Here is a 20,433-nt window from a genome sequence, read left to right as displayed (position 1 = left end):
TATGTATTTTTTTAATGTTTATTTACTTCTGAGAGAGAACGAGGGAGACAGAGTGCAAGCAGGGGAGGGGCAGAGAGAGGGGGAGATACAGAATCCGAAGCAGGCTCCAGGCTCCTAGAAGTCAGCACAGAGCCTGACGCAGGGCTTGAACCCACGAACCATGAGATCATGACCTGAGCCAAAGTCAGATGCTTAACTGACTGAGCCACCCAGACACCCCAGAACACTGACTTCTTAAAGCCGTTTTTAAGTATAAGGGCTTTAGTTAATGTCATGTCTTTAGTGTGCCTGGATTTTCAAAATTTGATATTATTTTTAGGCCTTTTATTTTAGTAATTTGCATATATTATACTTTTAAGAAGTTTTAAAAATTCTGGCTTCATTTACATAATCAGTAGAGCAGGTGGCATGTAAAGTACTGGTATGTGTTGTTTGGGGCCCAGTGAAACAACTTGTTCATGTGTGTTACCAAAAAAATTGCCATGAAATTTTTTCATTTGTTTAGGAGTTCTCAAAATGTCTTTCAAATTCCAATGAGGTTCTGTATTGGTAAATCATTTTTTGGCCGTTAGCTGAAAACTGGCCACCTATTGTTTTATGTCATGTCTCAGCTACTGTACATATATAATCACTATGCTGTGCTTTGTAGTTGAGCTGGTCATGAATGTTCAGATTCCTAGTGGTTTGGGAGTATTCAGTGTACTTCAAACAGATTCGAATTGCTCTGAATAGATTGCCTTGGGGCAACAAAGAACTCCAGAAGCAGATCTAGTTTGAGAATGGAACCCTTCCAGATGTTGTTTGTTAACCTAGACCAACCACTATGTGAATCTTCTTAGATGGAATACAGCTTGACTTCTTTTTTAACTGAAAAAAAAATTTTTTATGTTTATTTTTGAGACAGTGTGAGATGGGGAGGGACAGAGAGAGATGGAGACACAGAATCTGAAGCAGGCTCCAGGGTCTGAGCTTTCAGCACAGACCCTGACGTGGGGCTTGAACTCACGAGCTGTGAGATCATGACCTGAGCTGAAGTCAGATGCTTGATCAGCTGAGCCACCTAGCCACCCCAATACAGCTTGATTCTTAAGATCACATGGTTTATTTTTAACTTAATGAGAATTACAGTATAGATTTCCAGAAATCAGTTATTTTCTCAAAGTCTTTTCTCTTTTTCTCTTCTCAGATCTTTATTTAAATTCTAGTTAGTTGACGTATAGTGCATATTGGTTTCCAGAGTAGAATTCAGTGATTCATCACTTACAACATCCAGTGCTCATCATGACAAGTCCCCTCCTTAATACTCATCACCCATCTAGCCCATCCCACACCCACCTCCCTCCATCAACCCTGTTTGTTTTCTATCTTTAAGAGTCTCTTGGTTTGTTTCCCGCTCTCGTTCCCTCCCCCTGCCCCTTTATGTGTTCATCTCTTCTGTTTCTTAAATTTCACATATGTGTGAAATCACATGGTACTTACCTTTTTCTGACTTACTTCACTTAGCATAATACACTCCAGCTCCATCCACAAAAGCCTTTTCTCTTAAGAATGAGTTTCCATACTAATTTTAGCATAGATTCAGAAATTTTGGATAGTAAATTTTTGTGGATTGCCATTCCTCTGTGATCTTACTTAATATCAGTCATTATAATATTTTGTCACAGTTTCATGATAACTCTGCTGCTATAGGTTGCTTCTAGTAATACTTTAGTAGATGACAGCTATGTTCTAAAGACATAATAGAATTTGTAGCATTTATATTTTTAATCAGAGGCTTGTTAAGGGCATATCACTTACCTCTACTGGTTAAAATAAGTGGGATACATTTAAATAGTTATTTTTTGCTTAATCACCACATTGTTTTTGTAAGTGGCTGAGAAAGTAAATTAGAATCTTTTTTAAAAATAAATAATATCTTCAGAAATGCAACATGACTCACAGAGTATATTAATTGGGCTTATATTTCTTCTTTTTAGAAACTTGGTGGTGAAAACAAGATTTTGTGAACCAGAGTTAAAAAGAGATTGGAAGGTGATTTTTTCATCTCCACTCTGCTGTGCATTTTATGTAACTACAGAGGAGAAATATTAGCATATACTTCATAGATTCAGATTAACCTTAAAATATAATTATGTTTAAATTTGTGCATACAAAATCTCCCAAAAATTAGCATACTAATGTTGAAATTTGAGAGGATTAGCAAGAAGTTTCATGTGCAAGTTTAATGTGGGAGCATAGCCATGATCATAAATTACAGTAAAGGATTTTGATACCTTTAAATAAAATATTCCCCTATGCAATACACTTAAGACTGAGGCCAAAAAAAAAAAAAAAAAAATAAGCAAGATAGGAGGTGTCTATGAATGTTTCCTCCTTTTCAGAATTGTATTGTCAAGATATAATAATAATTTCCTAAGACTAGGTGCCATTAATATGCCTACATTGTGCCAGGAGTTATGTACATTATTTCAAATTCTAATAACAACCCCATATGAGATAGGACTTTGCACATGAGATAACAGGCTAAATATCTTGCCTATCTTTACCCAGCTAGTAGGTAGTAAAGCTGAGATTGAGATTCAGACACTTATGTGGGGCACCTTGGTAGCTCAGTCGGTTAAACATCCAACTCTTGATTTCAGTTCAGGTTATGATCCCAGGGTCATGGGATTAAGCTTCACATTGGGCTCTGTGCTGAGCATGGAGCCTGCTTAAGATTTTCTCTCTCCCTCTGCCCCTCTCCCCCACATGTATGTGCTCTCTCTTTAAAATAAAAAAATTTAAAAAATATATGTGATAGTCTTTGGAATTTGTGCTTCACCTTGTTTTATTCTTCTTTACTTCTCTTCAGTAAATGAGATATTATGATAGCAGTGGAAGAGGTACTAGTGATTTTAATGCAGGGATAGCAGTGTATGACCTGAAAGATTAAGCTGATAACTGAAGTTAAAGGGTATAAAAAAGCAGACAAAAGGTCAACCACTTGGCTTCTGTTCCTTTAGTTCTCTAAAACACTCCTTCCCTGTCTTGGGCCATCAGCATCAGAATCACCAGGAACTTATTAGGATGCAGATTCTTTGATCCTCTCCTTCAGACCTATTGAAACAGGGACTCTAGGACTGGGATCCAGCCATTTGGTTTAACAAGTCCCCCAGTGATTCTCACACCTCTATAGCTTGAGAACTAAATCGCAGTCTAACGTAATGTGGAATCAGTAGTTTGGATCAACATTATGCTTTTTTCCCCCATCTGTACTTTATCAGATTATAAAAGTCATTATCAAACTTTTCCACTTGAATGCTCCCAACCACAAAAGAATAAAAGTGTACGCCTAGGATGGACTAGAGAGGGCACTGCCAGAAACATGGAAGTCTCGTGTTTTCTCTTGTAAATTTGTTTTAATTTTGCCCTCTACTCTATAACAAGTATATGTCTGTTTTAGTATTAAATATATGTATGCTCTAGAAAAGTTGTTGGATAAAATTAATACCCACCACCAAAAATAACGCACCAGGTTGTCAGGTAGCTTTAAGTATTCCTTGATATTGTAGTTTTGGAAGTTTAGTCTCTGTCATTTTGTAAGAATTAGTAGCAATTTTTTAACAAAAGGCAATACAAAGTATAAATGAAAAATGTGACAACCTGCATATAAAAGTCACAGCTTTTTATATATTTATTCCTCATAGTTTTCCTTGTTCTTCTGAAGAAAACTGTAAAAAGCTAAGAGTTAATAATTGCTATGAGGTTATTAGAGAAAATTCAAACTGAATATACTTATTGTTTAGTGTAACAAACATTAAGGCAGACTCTAGCACTCTGTTTTTATTTGGCTTAAAGAGTTTAGTTTTAATAAAATAGATTTGGTTCTGTCTGGCAGCTGAAAGTGACTTTTAATATTTGATAAATAGATATGTAAAAAGCAGGTTTTATAAAAAGAAATTTTTTATTTTATAGTTTTGTCACAGTACTGTACTTTGTGATGATGCTAAATGATATGTAATTCAAGTAGGTTTGGGAAAGTAAAGGCAAAAAAGAAAGGAAGACTGGATTTAGAAAGAAATAGAGATATTCTATCAAGCATTTGAGTGTTTTGCTACAAAAGAAAAAACTACTCTTAAGAAATCAACTTTATGTTAATAAATTTGGGTTGGTATTGAGATAGAACAATGCCTATTCCTTAAAGCTCTATATTGAATTTCTGCATTGAAGTCCACACATTATGCAAAAAGCAAAATGAATTTTATCTTGCATAGACACACACATATGCGTACAAATACTTAATGGTTTCTTTTTTTTTTTTTAAATTTTTTAAATGTTTATAATTTGAGAGAGAGAGAGAGAGAGAGTGCAACCAAGGGAGGAGCAGAGAGAGAGGGAGATGCAGAATCTGAAGTGGCTCCAGGCTCTGAGCTGTCAGCACAGACCCAGATGTGGGACTTGAACCCACAAATCCTGAGATCATGACCTGAGCTAAAGTCAGACACTTAACTGACTGAGCCACCCAGGCACCCCAGTGGTTTCTGCCTTCTATTACATAATGGCTTCCACAGACTTTGGTTTTTCCACTCACTGTCATTCTGAATGTATCTTAGTTTCAGCTTTCCCCTGATAGTCCTTCCCTCACTCCCCTGGAGTAAAAATTGTCAAGAGAGGATCTGATTTTTCTTTCTTCTTCTTCTTTTTTTTTTAATTCATCACTATTATCCTGTTTAGTAGATGTTTTTTTTCTTAAGTGGGCTCCATATCCAATATGGGACTTGAACTCACGACCCTGAGATCAAGAGTCGGGTGCTATACCACCTGAGCCACCCAGGTGCCCCATTTAGAAGATTTTTTGAACTAGAATATCTGATAGGCCAGCTTGTATATAGTCTGGACTGGAGTCAGAGTCCATCCAGCTATGATCAGGTAACAGGCACAAGCAGTGTGAACTAGGGATGTGTCTAGTGGGAACCCCTTTGAACAGGGATCACTGTCACAGCCATTCATTCAATTATATATATAATATTATACATAACATATAATTATGTTACATATATAATATCTTAATTATGTTATATATATAATATCTTAAACACATTCCTTATTTTTTTATATGAAATTTGTTGATAAATTGGTTTCCATACAACACCCAGTGCTCATCTCAAAAGGTGCCCTCCTCAATACCCATCACCCACCCTCTCCTCCCTCCCACCCCCCATCAACCCCCAGTTTGTTCTCAGTTTTCTTTTTTTTTTTTTTTTATGAAATTTATTGACAAATTGGTTTCCATACAACACCCAGTGCTCATCCCAAAAGGTGCCCTCCTCAATACCCATCACCCACCCTCTCCTCCCTCCCACCCCCCATCAACCCTCAGTTTGTTCTCAGTTTTTAACAGTCTCTTATGCTTTGGCTCTCTCCCATTCTAACCTCTTTTTTTTTTTTTCCTTCCCCTCCCCCATGGGTTCCTGTTAAGTTTCTCAGGATCCACATAAGAGTGAAACCATATGGTATCTGTCTTTCTCTGTATGGCTTATTTCACTTAGCATCACACTCTCCAGTTCCATCCACGTTGCTACAAAAGGCCATATTTCATTTTTTCTCATTGCCACGTAATATTCCATTGTGTATATAAACCACAATTTCTTGATCCATTCATCAGTTGATGGGCATTTAGGCTCTTTCCATAATTTGGCTATTGTTGAGAGTGCTGCTGTGAACATTGGGGTACAAGTGGCCCTATGCATCAGTGCTCCTGTATCCCTTGGATAAATTCCTAGCAGTGCTATTGCTGGGTCATAGGGTAGGTCTATTTTTAATTTTCTGAGGAACCTCCACACTGCTTTCCAGAGCGGCTGCACCAATTTGCATTCCCACCAACAGTGCAAGAGGGTTCCCGTTTCTCCACATCCTCTCCAGCATCTATAGTCTCCTGATTTGTTCATTTTGGCCACTCTGACTGGCGTGAGGTGATACCTGAGTGTGGTTTTGATTTGTATTTCCCTGATAAGGAGCGACGCTGAACATCTTTTCATGTGCCTGTTGGCCATCCGGATGTCTTCTTTAGAGAAGTGTCTATTCATGTTTTCTGCCCATTTCTTCACTGGTTTATTTGTTTTTCGGGTGTGGAGTTTGGTGAGCTCTTTATAGATTTTGGATACTAGCCCTTTGTCCGATATGTCATTTGCGAATATCTTTTCCCATTCCGTTGGTTGCCTTTTAGTTTTGTTGGTTGTTTCCTTTGCTGTGCAGAAGCTTTTTATCTTCATAAGGTCCCAGTAATTCACTTTTGCTTTTAATTCCCTTGCCTTTGGGGATGTGTCGAGTAAGAGATTGCTACGGCTGAGGTCAGAGAGGTCTTTTCCTGCTTTCTCCTCTAAGGTTTTGATGGTTTCCTGTCTCACATTTAGGTCCTTTATCCATTTTGAGTTTATTTTTGTGAATGGTGTGAGAAAGTGGTCTAGTTTCAACCTTCTGCATGTTGCTGTCCAGTTCTCCCAGCACCATTTGTTAAAGAGGCTGTCTTTTTTCCATTGGATGTTCTTTCCTGCTTTGTCAAAGATGAGTTGGCCATACGTTTGTGGGTCTAGTTCTGGGGTTTCTATTCTATTCCATTGGTCTATGTGTCTGTTTTTGTGCCAATAAACACATTCCTTATTAAGTCCTGGTATATTTTTACATATATCCATCTAAAGTATGTAACTACATTATATAATGCAATATATATGTAACTATTATATACTATATTTCATATATAACCCTATATTATATATTATATATTATATATTATATATTATATAATAACATAATTATATATATTAATTATATAAGATCTTAAACATATTCCTTATTAATTCCTGGTATTTTTACATATATCCATCTAAAGTATGTAACTACATTATATATATATAATGTTATATTATATATATAATATATATAATGCACATATATATGCATATTATATATAACTATATATATAACTATTATATACTATATTTCATATGTAACACTATATTATGTATTATACTACTATATTATATATTATATATAACATAATTATATATATTAATTATATAAGATCTTAAACAAATTCCTTATTGATTCCTGGTATTTTTACATATATCCTTCTAAAGTATGTAACTTCATGTCTTTAAAACTAGCTAAGGAGGGCTGCACTCCTCAGTTAAAAAACAAATTGGCTGAAAAGCAGGTTTTAGAAGGGAATTTACTCTTTTCAGGGACTGGCAGTATTGCCTTTATATTGAAAGCTAAGGAATGTACTAGTTTTATTTTATTTTTAATGAGCTTTAAACAAAATTTTTTTTACATTTATTTATTTTTTGAGAGACATAGAGAGACAGAGCACAAGTTGGGGAGGGGCAGAGAGAGAGAAGGAGACACAGAATCTGAAGCAGGCTCCAAGGTGTCAGCACAGAGCCTGACGGGGGGCTTGAACTCACAAACTGTGAGATCGTGACCTGAGCCAAAGTCGGACACCCAACCGACTGAGCCACCCAGGCACCCCTTTAATGTGCTTTTTAAAAAAATTGAAACCTAATTGACCTATAACATGGTGAGTGTTTAAGGTGTTCTTTATATGCTTTTCTATTAAAAAAAAAATGTTCAGGGGCGCCTTGGTGGCACAGTCGGTTAAGCGTCCGACTTCAGCCAGGTCACGATCTCGCGGTCCGTGAGTTCGAGCCCCGCTTCGGGCTCTGGGCTGATGGCTCAGAGCCTGGAGCCTGTTTCCGATTCTGTGTCTCCCTCTCTCTCTGCCCCTCCCCTGTTCATGCTCTGTCTCTCTCTGTCCCAAAAATAAATAAAAACGTTGAAAAAAAAATGTTCAGAACAGCTTTAGTTTTATTTGAATCTGCAATTTTCCTGTAATTACTTATTCTCTATCATTTCAAGAATAACTGAAGCTGTTGATTGTACCATCAGAATTTTGAAAGATATGTTGGTATCATATAGACAATTAGGGTATCAAAGCAAAAATAGTAGCTCATAAATGTTGCCATTGTGTGAAGCATAGCAACAAAACAAACCAGTACAATCTAACAACAGATTCCATTTATGACATAAGAGTGCAAATCAGACTGTGCCTAAATTTCTTATTTTAGTAGTTATTAAAATGATCTCACTGTTGGAAACTAGTTATAGGAAAAGGTGGAAGAGATAATGAATATGTGTATTTAATTTGATTAATTTGAGTTGGTGACGTGCTATTTTAAGATTTGAAATATATAAAGATCCTGAAGTGTGACCATTAACTTAAGAGGTAGACAAGTAGACTGATGTGTCATCTTCCATAGAAGATGGTCATTGAATTCTTGGAAGTACATATAGCATGATTTGTTTTCCCAATAGGGAAAACTCCTGTTAGGGAGTTAAAAAAAAAAAAATTAACAGTAAACTTAAAAGTTAGCTTTAGAAGTAACAAGTATTCTTAATCTTGGAAGTTTAAATTACAGAGAGCTTTCAATAATACAGTAGTAAGTAAGAGATATAATAGAAATGCAATCCTTTGTTTAAGTAGAGAGGAATACCTCTGTGACTCATAGCTATCTTAGCAGGAAAAGTTGTGTCAGAGGTAACAGCTCACATAACAGCCCTATATGATGTGCTCTAGGAATTTGAAAATGAAGAGAAAGAGAAGGAGGGTTGCTTATGATGGTGTTTGTGGAGCAAGCTAAGGAGTGGGCCTCCTTGAAAGTAATACTGAAAAGATAGTGATTTATTTATGTAGTAGGATGGGTTATAGGTAGAGGAATTAGATGTATGTTGACTAACTTCATTGACCAGTACATCCTTACAGCAAATCATGATGTCCAAAATAATGGTTCTAAATACTGATTATTTGGAGAACTTTTATTAATTAGATGTCATTATTATCCTTTAATTATGTAGTAGTCTATCATGAGACACTGTAAAACTTATGTCTAATCATCATGACTGTGATGCTGTTATTGGGAGACAATAAATTTGAGAATGGTTTACTATAGAGCTAATGAAAAATGAGTTGGAAGCATAAGAAAACTTAGCATTTGGTACTTAAGACCTATGAATGTGTGGGTATAACAGCAGATATTAATGATCCATACAAATAAAGAGTAGGAATGAAGATAAGGAATAGATGATTCCACTAGATCTTAGCAATTGAAAAGGACCTATTATTTTTAATGAGACACTTGAACCTTTGAAAAAAATCATATTTTGTCTTTTTTAGAGACCATGTAGTGAAAATTCGCACAGTTTGATAACTTAGTTTATAACTGTAGTACGTTAATTATCAGGTTCATGGAAGGAGCATTGCCAATGTTTCCATCATCACACATTGCATCCCAAGCACATTTGTAATTATAAGAAGATAGTGATCAATTAGGTATAATGAAAGTTAATTGAAAGTCTTTTTGGTTGTGGCAGAGACTGTCAATAAAAATAAGAGCCCACTCATTTTGTGTACTTATTCTATGAAGTATTTATTAGGGTTATAATGGTGCTTTTGAACACAATGTACTCTTCAAATGGTAAGCCATCTTAAGCATTTTAATCGTAGGTATTTATTAAGGGACGTGATTTATGTAAATTGTGAATTTTTAGATTTTTAATTACATATGTCTCTTATTTTCAGAATTTATGCGTATTCCATGTGTGGATGCTGGATTGATTTCACCACTGGTGCAGCTGCTAAATAGCAAAGACCAGGAAGTGCTACTTCAAACGGGCAGGGCTCTAGGAAACATATGTTACGATAGCCGTAAGTGTTGAAATATCAATGATACACTTAAAAACTTTTGTTTAAGAATTATGGTTTTCAGACTAATTCCACTTTTAGTGTTAGCACTGTCTTTTCTAGGCTAAGACACTAACATGAGCCAGATGATTTAGCTCTGCTTGCTTAGCAGAACCAGTGGAAATTTGAGCCATAGGATTCTTAACTAAGAAGTTAAGGAAGTGAATTCTTTTTCTCTGCTATCACAAATAATACTTTCAGAGGAAAGTAAGTCAATTTCTGAGAAATTGGGGTGTTTGAAGCGTTTTAGAACAAATGTATATTGTCTTTTCAGTTAGGTTTTATTGCACTTATATCTCTGAATGAGAATGCTTATGAACACAGTTTTTTAAAGTATTTAAGTCTGTCCAAATAAATTTTTAATTACTTGTAATTCAATAAAACCATTAATAAAAACCATTGTCTTCTCAAAAGCTAGACTGGCCTACTGCATCTGCATTGACTCCATTCCTATTTGTCATAATGTCATTATCATCCTCACCGCTTTCTGTAATACGCTACTGTGCCAGGTAAAGACAAAGCAAGAACTTGGGTTTGGATATATTGCAAAAATTTTACATTTTCTACTTCTCCTCTCCACAAATATGTAAACAGAATACAGAAAAATCTTGAGTATATTCAGTTAAATTTGCCTTATCCTGGATTTTCCTTAGATTTATATTTTCTGAGCCAGAAACACATATTTTAACATTTACCTTTAAAGTCTCCTAGGAATTTAGTTCTATTTATATAACTAAGATAACTTTTACTGTTTATTTTCCCCAGTGACTTCATGCACAAAAGACATAACCCTTTCATCATAGGCGATGCCTCACAAAGTGATTTGGACATGTAAGCCAGATAGAAAATAAGGTCATAAACATATTTATTTATGATAAAAGAAAGTAGAAAAAAGACTGAAACTGTAACTTTCAGTTTTAATTTCTTTGTAGCATTGGTGGTAAGGCTAGCCTAACTTATTCTCCTTTCCTTACTTTTTCTGGAACATAATATATTATGTGTGAGGATGTGGATGTCTTAATATGAATTTTAACTTACAATTTCCAGTCCCCAATACTGATTATAAATTTATCTATCTGTTCCTTCCTTCCAGTGCCTTTTATCCTAGGGTATTAGCTTTATTTATAAAATTCTAGTGCTTTATGTTTGTAACTTTGCCTTTTTATATTTAGGAGTTTTATTAAACATCATAGCTTACAGTATTAGCTTTGAGTATTGAGTGAACCATTTAAGATATATTTTATATCATTAATGTTAAGAATAAAAGTTAAAAAGATCTCTACAGAGTAATAGCCAAAGATTGATGGCATGTATTTGGTGACCATTGATCATTACTATGTTTATTCTTATCCTTCTGTGTTATATTACTAGAATTTAGGGCTGCCACAAGTATTCTTTAACCCTTGCTCTGTTTAGTTATTCTTAAATTATGCATTATTTAAATATAGGAATTCTCTATTTTAAGTACTTTTGTCCTGGAGTTTCCCTTAGTTTTGGCACAATAGAAGAAACACTCATAGTGATCTCTTATCTCATACTGCTATTATTTTTATGGGCACACAGTAATTTTATTTCCTGTGTACTCTAAAGAACCATGAAGTTAGGGTAGTAAATGTGTAGTTAATAAGATTATCATTCTGATGAAAGTAAAGTCCATTTGCTCTGTTCTTATGAGGTATAAAGTCTGTGGGTGTGCTTTAGGCTATGAAGTTAATTTTTTTTGTTTCATTTACTTATAAATATTTATAACCACTTCATTTTCATTTAATTCAATGTAAATTATAGTTAAATGGAAAATTAAGCATAGCAAATATAGGCTGTTTTTTATACTTGTAAACCTTGTTTAAGGAAAGTGAAGTTAATAGTCTTAAAAATGTATAAATATAAAGAGTGATTTATTACTGTAAATTGTCTGATAAAATGTATTCATTGTGCCATGCTATCTTATGCATATAATTTCTATAAGCCTGTATGCTTTCTTATCCTTTTATTTGAAATTAAATCTCTGTGAACATCTCAGTGATTTTGTCAGAATAATTGTAAGAAAAGTACAGCACTTTTATTTGAATTACGAAAATGATATTTTAGTCTGTAAATATGATGCTGTGTGCTTGATTTGTGAATTTATTTGAAATGCATTTCTCATTATATATTTTGACAATTAGGAGTTTGAAAGAACCCAGGAATTAGATTTCTTTTTTAAAAAGTAGTGAGTAACTTCTCTTTTAATTAATTAACCTTCTTCCCTCTCAAGAATGTAGTACTTCATTCTTGAGGTACCTGGGTGGCTCAGTCATCTAAGCATCTGTCCTCAGCTCAGGTCACGATCTCATGGCTCATGGGTTTGATCCCCACGTCAGGCTCTGTGCTGACCACTCAGAGCCTGGAGCCTGCTTTGGATTTTGTGTCTCCCTTTCTCTTTGCCCCTCCCCTGCTCACACTGTCTTTCTCAAAAATAAATTTAAAAAAAAAAAAAAAAGAATATAATGCTTCATTCTTAAAAAGAAAATAGAAAACTACACATGACATCTTTATAAATACAGGGAATCTTTTCCTTATAAATAATACATGTTTTAAAATTCACATTGGTGTTTTATCAAACTTACCTGTCAGACTAAGAAGTTTACTTACATTTTATAAATGTACTCCAAGTGGCTAATTTTTTTATTAAAAAAATTTTTTAATGTTTATTTTTGAGAGAGACAGAGTGGGAGCTCAAGTGGGAGAGGGCAGAGAGAGAGGGAGACACAGAATCTGAAGCAGGTTCCAGGCTCTGATTCAGGCTGTGAGCTGTCAGCACAGAGCCTGACATGGGGCTCAAACCCACAAAACATGAGATGACTGAGCCACCCAGGCACTCCTAAGTGGATAATATTTTAATGCAGGCTCATTCAGAATGTTACTAGGCTTACAACAGATAATAAAGCCAATATGTGCAAAAAGCACCAGAAGGAATTCACTATAAGAGATAAAAATTTGAGAAAATTTGTGTATATTTTATGGATTTTTATTTTAACCCTTAAAAGGTAATGCAGTTGCTAGGATATTTCAGTTAACACAGTTTATTTGAAAGGAGGAGAACTCCAACTGTAAAAGGAATTACACTTGCCATAAAATCCATGGAAATCTTTTGAAAAAAGTAGGTCAGATTTCAGTTTTACTGGCTTTGACATTTTAGGAACTCTTCCGAATGGAAGGAAACTCTTACATAACATAGGTAGCAGGCTGACAGAACTGCTAAATAGGACGGAGTGAGGCTTTGTTGCTGATCAACTTTTTGAATCCCAGTCTTTCTCTTGCATATAGAGATGAAAGAATCACTGGATAAGAACATTTTTCATTTAAGATGCCTGGTCTTTTTTCTGATCTTCCAAAGAGCCTCCAAAGATACTTCAGTTATGGATTTTTCTTTCCAAGTATCCAAACAGACTTCTGATATAAGCAACATTTTAAAGCTGTCCTGCCTTGAACTTTGCCAAAAACCCCTTTTTATGAGGCATTTGAGATGCTTTAAATCAAAGATTAGGGGGGCGCCTGGGTGGCTCAGTCGGTTAAGCGGCCGACTTCGGCTCGGGTCATGATCTCGCGGTCCATGAGTCTGAGCCCCACGTCAGGCTCAGTGCTGACAGCTCAGAGCCTGAAGCCTGTTTCAGATTCTGTGTCTCCCTCTCTCTGACCCTCCCCCGTTCATGCTCTGTCTCTCTCTGTCTCAAAAATAAACATTAAAAAAAAAAATTTAAAAAAAAAGATTAGGGAAAATTTGTATTTCAATTTAGAAAGGAATTAGCAAAATTGTGATGGGATATGTTGGGTAATGTGATTTTAAATAAAGAGAAGTAGCATTACATTTCAGAATTGCATGCCTTCAGCCTATTTCATTTACATTTCTCTCAAAGGAGATATTAAAAAGAATGAGTTCTTTTTTTTCTCATTTGTCTATCTCTGTAGTATTCCCTTCTTTCAATGACTAGTTTTGTTTATATAGCTGTAACATTTTAAATTGTTGATATAGTTAAATAGCCTTATGGTAGTGAAGAGCTGCTTTTTAAATTTCCACACTGTATTTATAATTTGTAAGGATAAATTGGTGATTGGAGACTGAGTTTTCTCTGTTTGAAGATGTTACTGCTTGAGGTCAGGAAATAATTGATATTAGATGTATTTGTCCAAGGTTATTTAGTAGAAGCTGGAAGAAAATGATTAGACAAATATTTGTGCCTTTATATATACCAGAGAAAGAATAATGTACAATTCAAGTTAATACATATTAAAATTAAATGTGCATCTTTATAGAAAATTAATGATTATTATATAATTGATACTATTATTGGAAAGGTACCCACTTAAGAAACATATAGTATGCCATCTTACATGATATGAAGAAAATTGGATTTGTGCCCACTGAAGAATAAATAAATATTCAAAATGAGATGATGATCAGGCTTGCCATAGCCAGTATTTATGAAGTGAAATAAATATTGTTTATTTCATTGACTTCAAGTATAAATGGAAAGGATACCAAATATATGCCTGGACCTATTTATATATTAATGATTATAACTTTGCTACCCTATTCTTATGTAAAAAATTCATCCTTCTGATTGCAAATGCTAAAATATAATTCGCATTAATTCTATAGTATTTTGTAATGTAAGTTGGTTAGATAAGTATGTGTTATAATACACACACGCTTTGAAATTGCCTAAGTAAGCAAAGTGTATTTGCAAATTTATGTCTGGCATTTAAAATAAATGCTTATTTCAGTGGTATAAATTAGGTTAAGTATTTAATCATGTATTAGAGAGTTTTGCAGGTTCATATATTTACCCTACTTTGTGTCAGTAGTCAGTTTTAGAACAAAATAGAATTATTATCCAATAAGTAAAAACCAGATTCTTTTATCAGTTAATCTGTTGTATAAGAATGGGTTTATCACCAAAGTGTATTATGTATATGAGAATAAAAAACTACATGCAGCTGCAATTTTTAGAGATAGTAATTATGGCTATTATCACATGAAAATACTTTATTACACAGATATGCTGAATATATTGGAAAAAATGTTTTGTAACACGATTATAAACTGAAAAATTTCATGCCATTAAAGATGTCTGTCTCTAATATGATAGAGAAAATAAAATGCACAAAGGAACACAACTTGTTGACAGTTAAAAGTACACACTAAATTTATGTGGGTTTTGGTCAGAATAAAAAGAAATAGATGATAGGAGTTGTAATTGGAGCCATTTTTAGAAATTAAGCAAATAGTGCATTGCTTATATAAAATATAGTTCATTTTAAAATAAAAGTAATTATAAATAAGTGAGATTTTACTATGCCCCTGGAAGGCAAATATTGCAGATGTTAAGATTTCCAATTCTGCCATTTACTAAGTTGTCATTTAATCTTCCTGAATTTTAATATCCTCATTGGTAAAGTGGACTTGTGTGAATTAAGTTAGGTTTATATTTAGATGTATAATATAAATTTTGAGCTGCTGTGCAAAGGAAATATGTAGCATATATGCATGATCCTTTGTCTTAGTTTGGGCCACTATAACAAAATATCATAGACTGGGTGGCTTAACCAACAAACATTTGTTTCTCACAGTTCTGGAAGCTGAGGAATCCAAGATCAAGAAGCCAGTAGTTTTTGCCCATAGCAAACTGTATGCATACATGGCAGAGAGAGAAGCAAGAGAGGAAGCAAGCTCTCCTGTCTGTTATAAAGGCACAAATCCCATTATGAGAGTCCTACCTCTATAACCTAATTATTTCCTACTACCATCACATCAGGGATGTGAATTTTGGAGGGACACAGACATTCAGTCCATACATTATTATTTCTAAAAGTGTGCTGTGACATAATGTAATACATATACTAATATACATAAGATATCTAAAATAAAGATACAAGGACCAGAAGCCATATAAAGAGAGGCAAAGATAAATCATTTAAGAATCAGGGATAATATACTTACCATAATAAGCACTAATTTAATTTGAGCTTCTTGGCAGCCAGGGTGAAAAAAAAAAAAGTTGTTATGCTAAGTAATTTTTATTTTATGCTAAGGAGAAATAGTCTAGTTCTTTGGTCAAAAAAAAAACAAAACAAAACTGTTGAGACAAATGCTAGAAGAGATTTATCACTGGGATATCAGCTCCCTAGATGAATCTGTACACATCCCTCTTAAAATATGCAGAGGATATTGGCTGTTATTGGAGACAGCATCTTCAATAATGGCTGTATAAAAATTGCCCAGATAGTCTCCATATGATTGTTTCTTATACCAAATCTTCAACAGAATCCAAGAAATAATACTGAATACTTTGTTTTAATTGGACATCATAGCCCAGATATATTGTTTTTTAGTGAACTGAAAGCATACAACTTAAAATTTGAAATTTTGACTTGAATGTATTTTCTAGTTTATTTTCAGCCAAAATACAGTTCTACTTTGTTTGTACTCATTGTACATGCTCAATTTCTATGTTGTATAATGTATCCACATTTCTGTTTTCTGAGACCAAAAAAAAATGTTTATCTTTTATTTTTAAGCCTGTTATCAATTTGATAAAAATCTGATTTGCATGAAAGTGAATATTTAAAAATACCACATATTGAGGGTGGCTGTATGAACCTATATATGTGATAAAATTGCTTGGAATTATACATGTCCATACACATACACAAGTGCCTATGAAACCTGATGAAATCTGAACAAGGTCTGTGGGTTGTATCAGCGGCAGTTTCCTGGTTGGGGTATATTGTATTAAAGTTGTGTAAATGTGACCCTTCGAGTGAGCTGGATGGAGGGTACATGGGACCTTTCTGTACTGCTTTTTTTTTTCTTTTCAGTTTCCTTGAGCATCTAATTATTTCAAAATTAAAAGTTTAAAAAGCTCCTTATATCTGAGAGGCATACATGTTCTCTCTTGTATGTGAAATGACCTTGTTTCTTTCAACTCTACTTGTAGTGTGGAGGAAATTATATATATATATATATATATATATATATATATATATACACACACATTATATATATATATATACATAAATTATATATATATATATACACACACACTTATGCATGTATACACATGCATATAAAATTTTAAAGTATGATCTACAGCAATAACTGTTGGGGTTTTTAAGGTTTTGTTTGTTTTGGTTTACTGGGTTTGCACAATTAAAATGGAGGATACAGTTGCCTCTATTTTTTTCTCCCTTCAAATTTTCAAATTTGACTTTCAGGAAAAAATCAACAAAAAATTGCTAGTCCCAAAATAAGATTTAGGGAATTTATTTTATTTTATTTTATTTTATTTTATTTTATTTTATTTTATTTATTATTTTACTCTATTTTTTGTCAAGTTAGCTAGCATACAGTGTATACGGTGTGCTCTTGGCTTCAGGAGTAGATTTCGGTGATTCATCACTTACATAAAACATCCCAACAAGTGCCCTCCTCAGTGCCCATCATCCATTCTCCCCCCACACCTCCCCACTCCCTTCCACCCTTTATCTTTCCCTTCCCCCGTAGTCTTCTGTGAAGTTTCTCAACTTCCACATATGAGTGAAAACATAATGGTATCTGTCTTTCTCTGACTTATTTCACTTAGGATAATATGCTCCGGTTCCATCCACGTTGTTGCAAATGATTTCATTCTTTCTCATTGCTAAGTAGTATCCCATTGTATATATAAACTACATCTTCTTTATCCATTCATCAGTTGATGGACCTTTGGGCTCTTTCCATAATTTGGCTATTGTTGATAGCACTGCTATAAATATTGGGGGTGCACGTGCCTCTGTGTCAGCCACTCCTATATCCTTTGGATAAATTCCTAGTAGTGCTATTGCTCTGTCTTAGGGTAATTCAATCTTTAATTTTTTGAGGAACCTCCACACTTTTCCAGAGTGGCTGCACCAGTTTGCATTCCCACTAACAATGCCAGAAGGTTCCCCTTTCTTAGGGAGAGGGAATTTATACTCTCAAGTCTTAGAACAGGTAATGAACAAGTTACAACTTATTAGCTTCTGCCTTCTATGCAACCTATCGTGATAGGTTACACATTAGTATTCCTAGTCTCAGGAGAATTTCTGTGTTTGGCCACAAGCCTCTACTTCAGGTGAGATTTCTGGTAAGTATCAGCCTTTAAGTAGTTTATAATTTACCCTTGTTCTAGAAAACCAATGCAAATAATGTGAGGGGGAAAATGATTTTGCTGATAATCACTTCTGTTTCTGTCCAAGTGTGTCTCTTATATTTAAGGAAGTTGTAGTGTATTCATTGTATTGAAGCATGTATATCAATGTTAAAAAACAAGGTACTGTGTAACAAATGCTAAAAGAGGTTACATAATATAGGTCTAGGAAGGAGCTCATTTGTGATTGAGCTCTTTCAATAGTATCCATGAAAAAGAAGGCATTTAATCTGCATAGGATTTCAACCTGTGGAGAGAATGTTAAAGGATTTTTTCAGGAGCACAGAAAAGCCTTTTAAAAGATAGATAATATAATGGAGTGATGTCTCAGGAACCCAGGTTAGGGAAGAGCTTCTGTAATGGGGAGCCGTTGAAGGTATTTCAGCAAAAGAATGAAATGTTCAAATTGATACAATAGACAAAGTTAATTTGAAAGAGATGTATATTATAAGATAGGCGGCCATTCTTAAGAAGTGTGCATCTGAAAACACTTAGGGAACATTTTCAAAATACGTTTTTGTAGTCGTATGCTAGAACAAGTAAATCATCAGCATCTCTGAGGCTAGAATACAGCCTATTGTATAAATATTCTGCAAAAGCTCCCTAAATGATTCTGATGCACATTCCTACTTAAAAATCATTGGGCAGTGGACTAGATGAAGAATAACCACTTAAAAAACTTTTTTCCCCCTTTTTCAACTTGACGAACAAATGAAAGAGAGAACAGGAAGGAAGAGTGTGTGTGTGTGTGTGTGTGTGTGTGTGTGTGTGTGTGTGTAGAATCAAAAAAGGTATCATTTAAGAGGAAGGAGTCCATGGGTCCAGAATTTGAATCAAGATAATACCAACAAGAGACATCATTAGTGAGATCCCATCTAGGTGAATATGTTTGGAGGTGTGTTGAACCTGAAGTGCTGTTGTCACATTCTGGTGAATGTGCTTTAGGATTCATGCATTTATGAGTGATCGTTGATCCATGAGAATAGAAGAAACGCTTAAAGGAAAACAGCCATATTTAGGATGTAGAAGACATGAAGGAACTTGTGAAGAAGCACTGAAAGATTCAAGGGAATTAAATTTATTTCTTGTCATGGATTTCATAGAGTTGGTGCTAAACAGTGTCAAGTACTGCCAAGAAAAAAAATACTGAATTTTGATGACTGGAGAAAGAGACATTCATATTTTAAAAGACATCTTTAAGTTGAGTCTTGTTTAGAGAGAAGTCAAATTTCAAGGGCTATGGTAGGTAATGAGGAAATGAAGGGGGAATATTAACTTTCTGGAAGTTTAACGAGAAAAAAAGAGATGAGTAGTTTGAGGGAAGGGCCGCACTGTGAGAGTGATATAGAGCACTGGAGAGAGGAACATATTTGTTAGGCTAGAACCTGTGGACAAGGACAGAGTAAATCTCTTATAGGGAATAACTGATGGAGAAAGATCATGGATGAAAAGAGGAGAAATGAAATCATGAACCCAAGTAAATCTGGTATTATAGAAAACTGTCAGAAGATAGGTGAAAGTATAAAAAAAAAATGTTAAGGCAGTAAAGAGGGCAATCAGAATAGTGTTTCTGGCATGGCCTCCTATCTTCCCAATAAAATAGAAGTTAAGTCCATCTGTCAGTAAAAGTCAGCAGCAAGGCAATAGTAGGAAACTTGTGGTGTGGGGGGAAAGTTCAGAATTGGGGCTGTGGGGCATGATATCAACTGTCATGAAGATAGAATTTTTTAAATAACTAAATAGTAGTGGAGGTTTACTGTGGTTACACATCTTGATTTTTGCATCCATGTGTCAATGTGTGTTGTGCACTTAAAATGTATGTAGACTATAAGGAGTTATTTTGTACTTTGATGTCTGGACAGGAGGAAAAAAACACTGAAAATAACTTGAAATTGATACTTCAGCTTCATAGAAGCATATACTTGGATCAGAATGGGAAGAAAAGTGAGGCAAAAAGAGGAGGAAGCCATTGCAGTAGGCCAGGTGTGATGTGGTAAAAACTGACTACAACAGAAGGAATGAAATTATAATATGAATTGAGATTAGATTGTTTATTATCAGTGTGGTTTATTTTTGCAAAGTAAAACATGCACTGGATTTAAACAGTGCATGAAGGGTTAAACCTGAAGGGTTTAAGTAACCCTTCAGATAGTTTGTTTACATGTTGAGGAATTGTGATCTTTTCCGTTTTTATACTTGCTATCACATTCAGATGCCTCTTGTTTATTAAAGTGGCATTTAAAACTCAAAGATTCTTTAATTTTTTACCTTGATAATTGTAGGGCAAAGGACACATTACAGAGCTGCTTTTTTCCAATACTTCATTAGTTTCCAAGTACTATAAAGATGTGACTGTCTTGTTAAAAAGAGATGGAATAATCATTTTCAAGCAGTTGTTACCAATTTTATAGATATGAAGGTGGAGACAGCATTCGAGAAAGTGTTGCATGT

General features: G+C 34.4%; 1 protein-coding gene across 6 annotated transcripts in view; it reads left to right on the top strand.

The window, feature by feature from the left end:
* The window catches only part of RAP1GDS1 (Rap1 GTPase-GDP dissociation stimulator 1), a 175,973-nt gene that overhangs the window by 67,857 nt on the left and 87,683 nt on the right, over positions 1 to 20,433 (top strand). For all 6 annotated transcript variants that reach the window (XM_043571988.1, XM_043571980.1, XM_043571972.1 and 3 more), the window contains one exon: positions 9,614 to 9,739. In XM_043571988.1, coding sequence (XP_043427923.1) covers positions 9,614 to 9,739 — 126 coding nt within the window. The remainder of the gene's footprint in view (positions 1 to 9,613; positions 9,740 to 20,433) is intronic.

The sequence above is a fragment of the Prionailurus bengalensis genome, chromosome B1 (assembly GCF_016509475.1).
Source record: "Prionailurus bengalensis isolate Pbe53 chromosome B1, Fcat_Pben_1.1_paternal_pri, whole genome shotgun sequence".
Lineage (NCBI taxonomy): Eukaryota > Metazoa > Chordata > Mammalia > Carnivora > Felidae > Prionailurus > Prionailurus bengalensis.
Note: the sequence above shows the minus strand (reverse complement) of the source record. Positions and strands in the feature narration are given on the sequence as shown.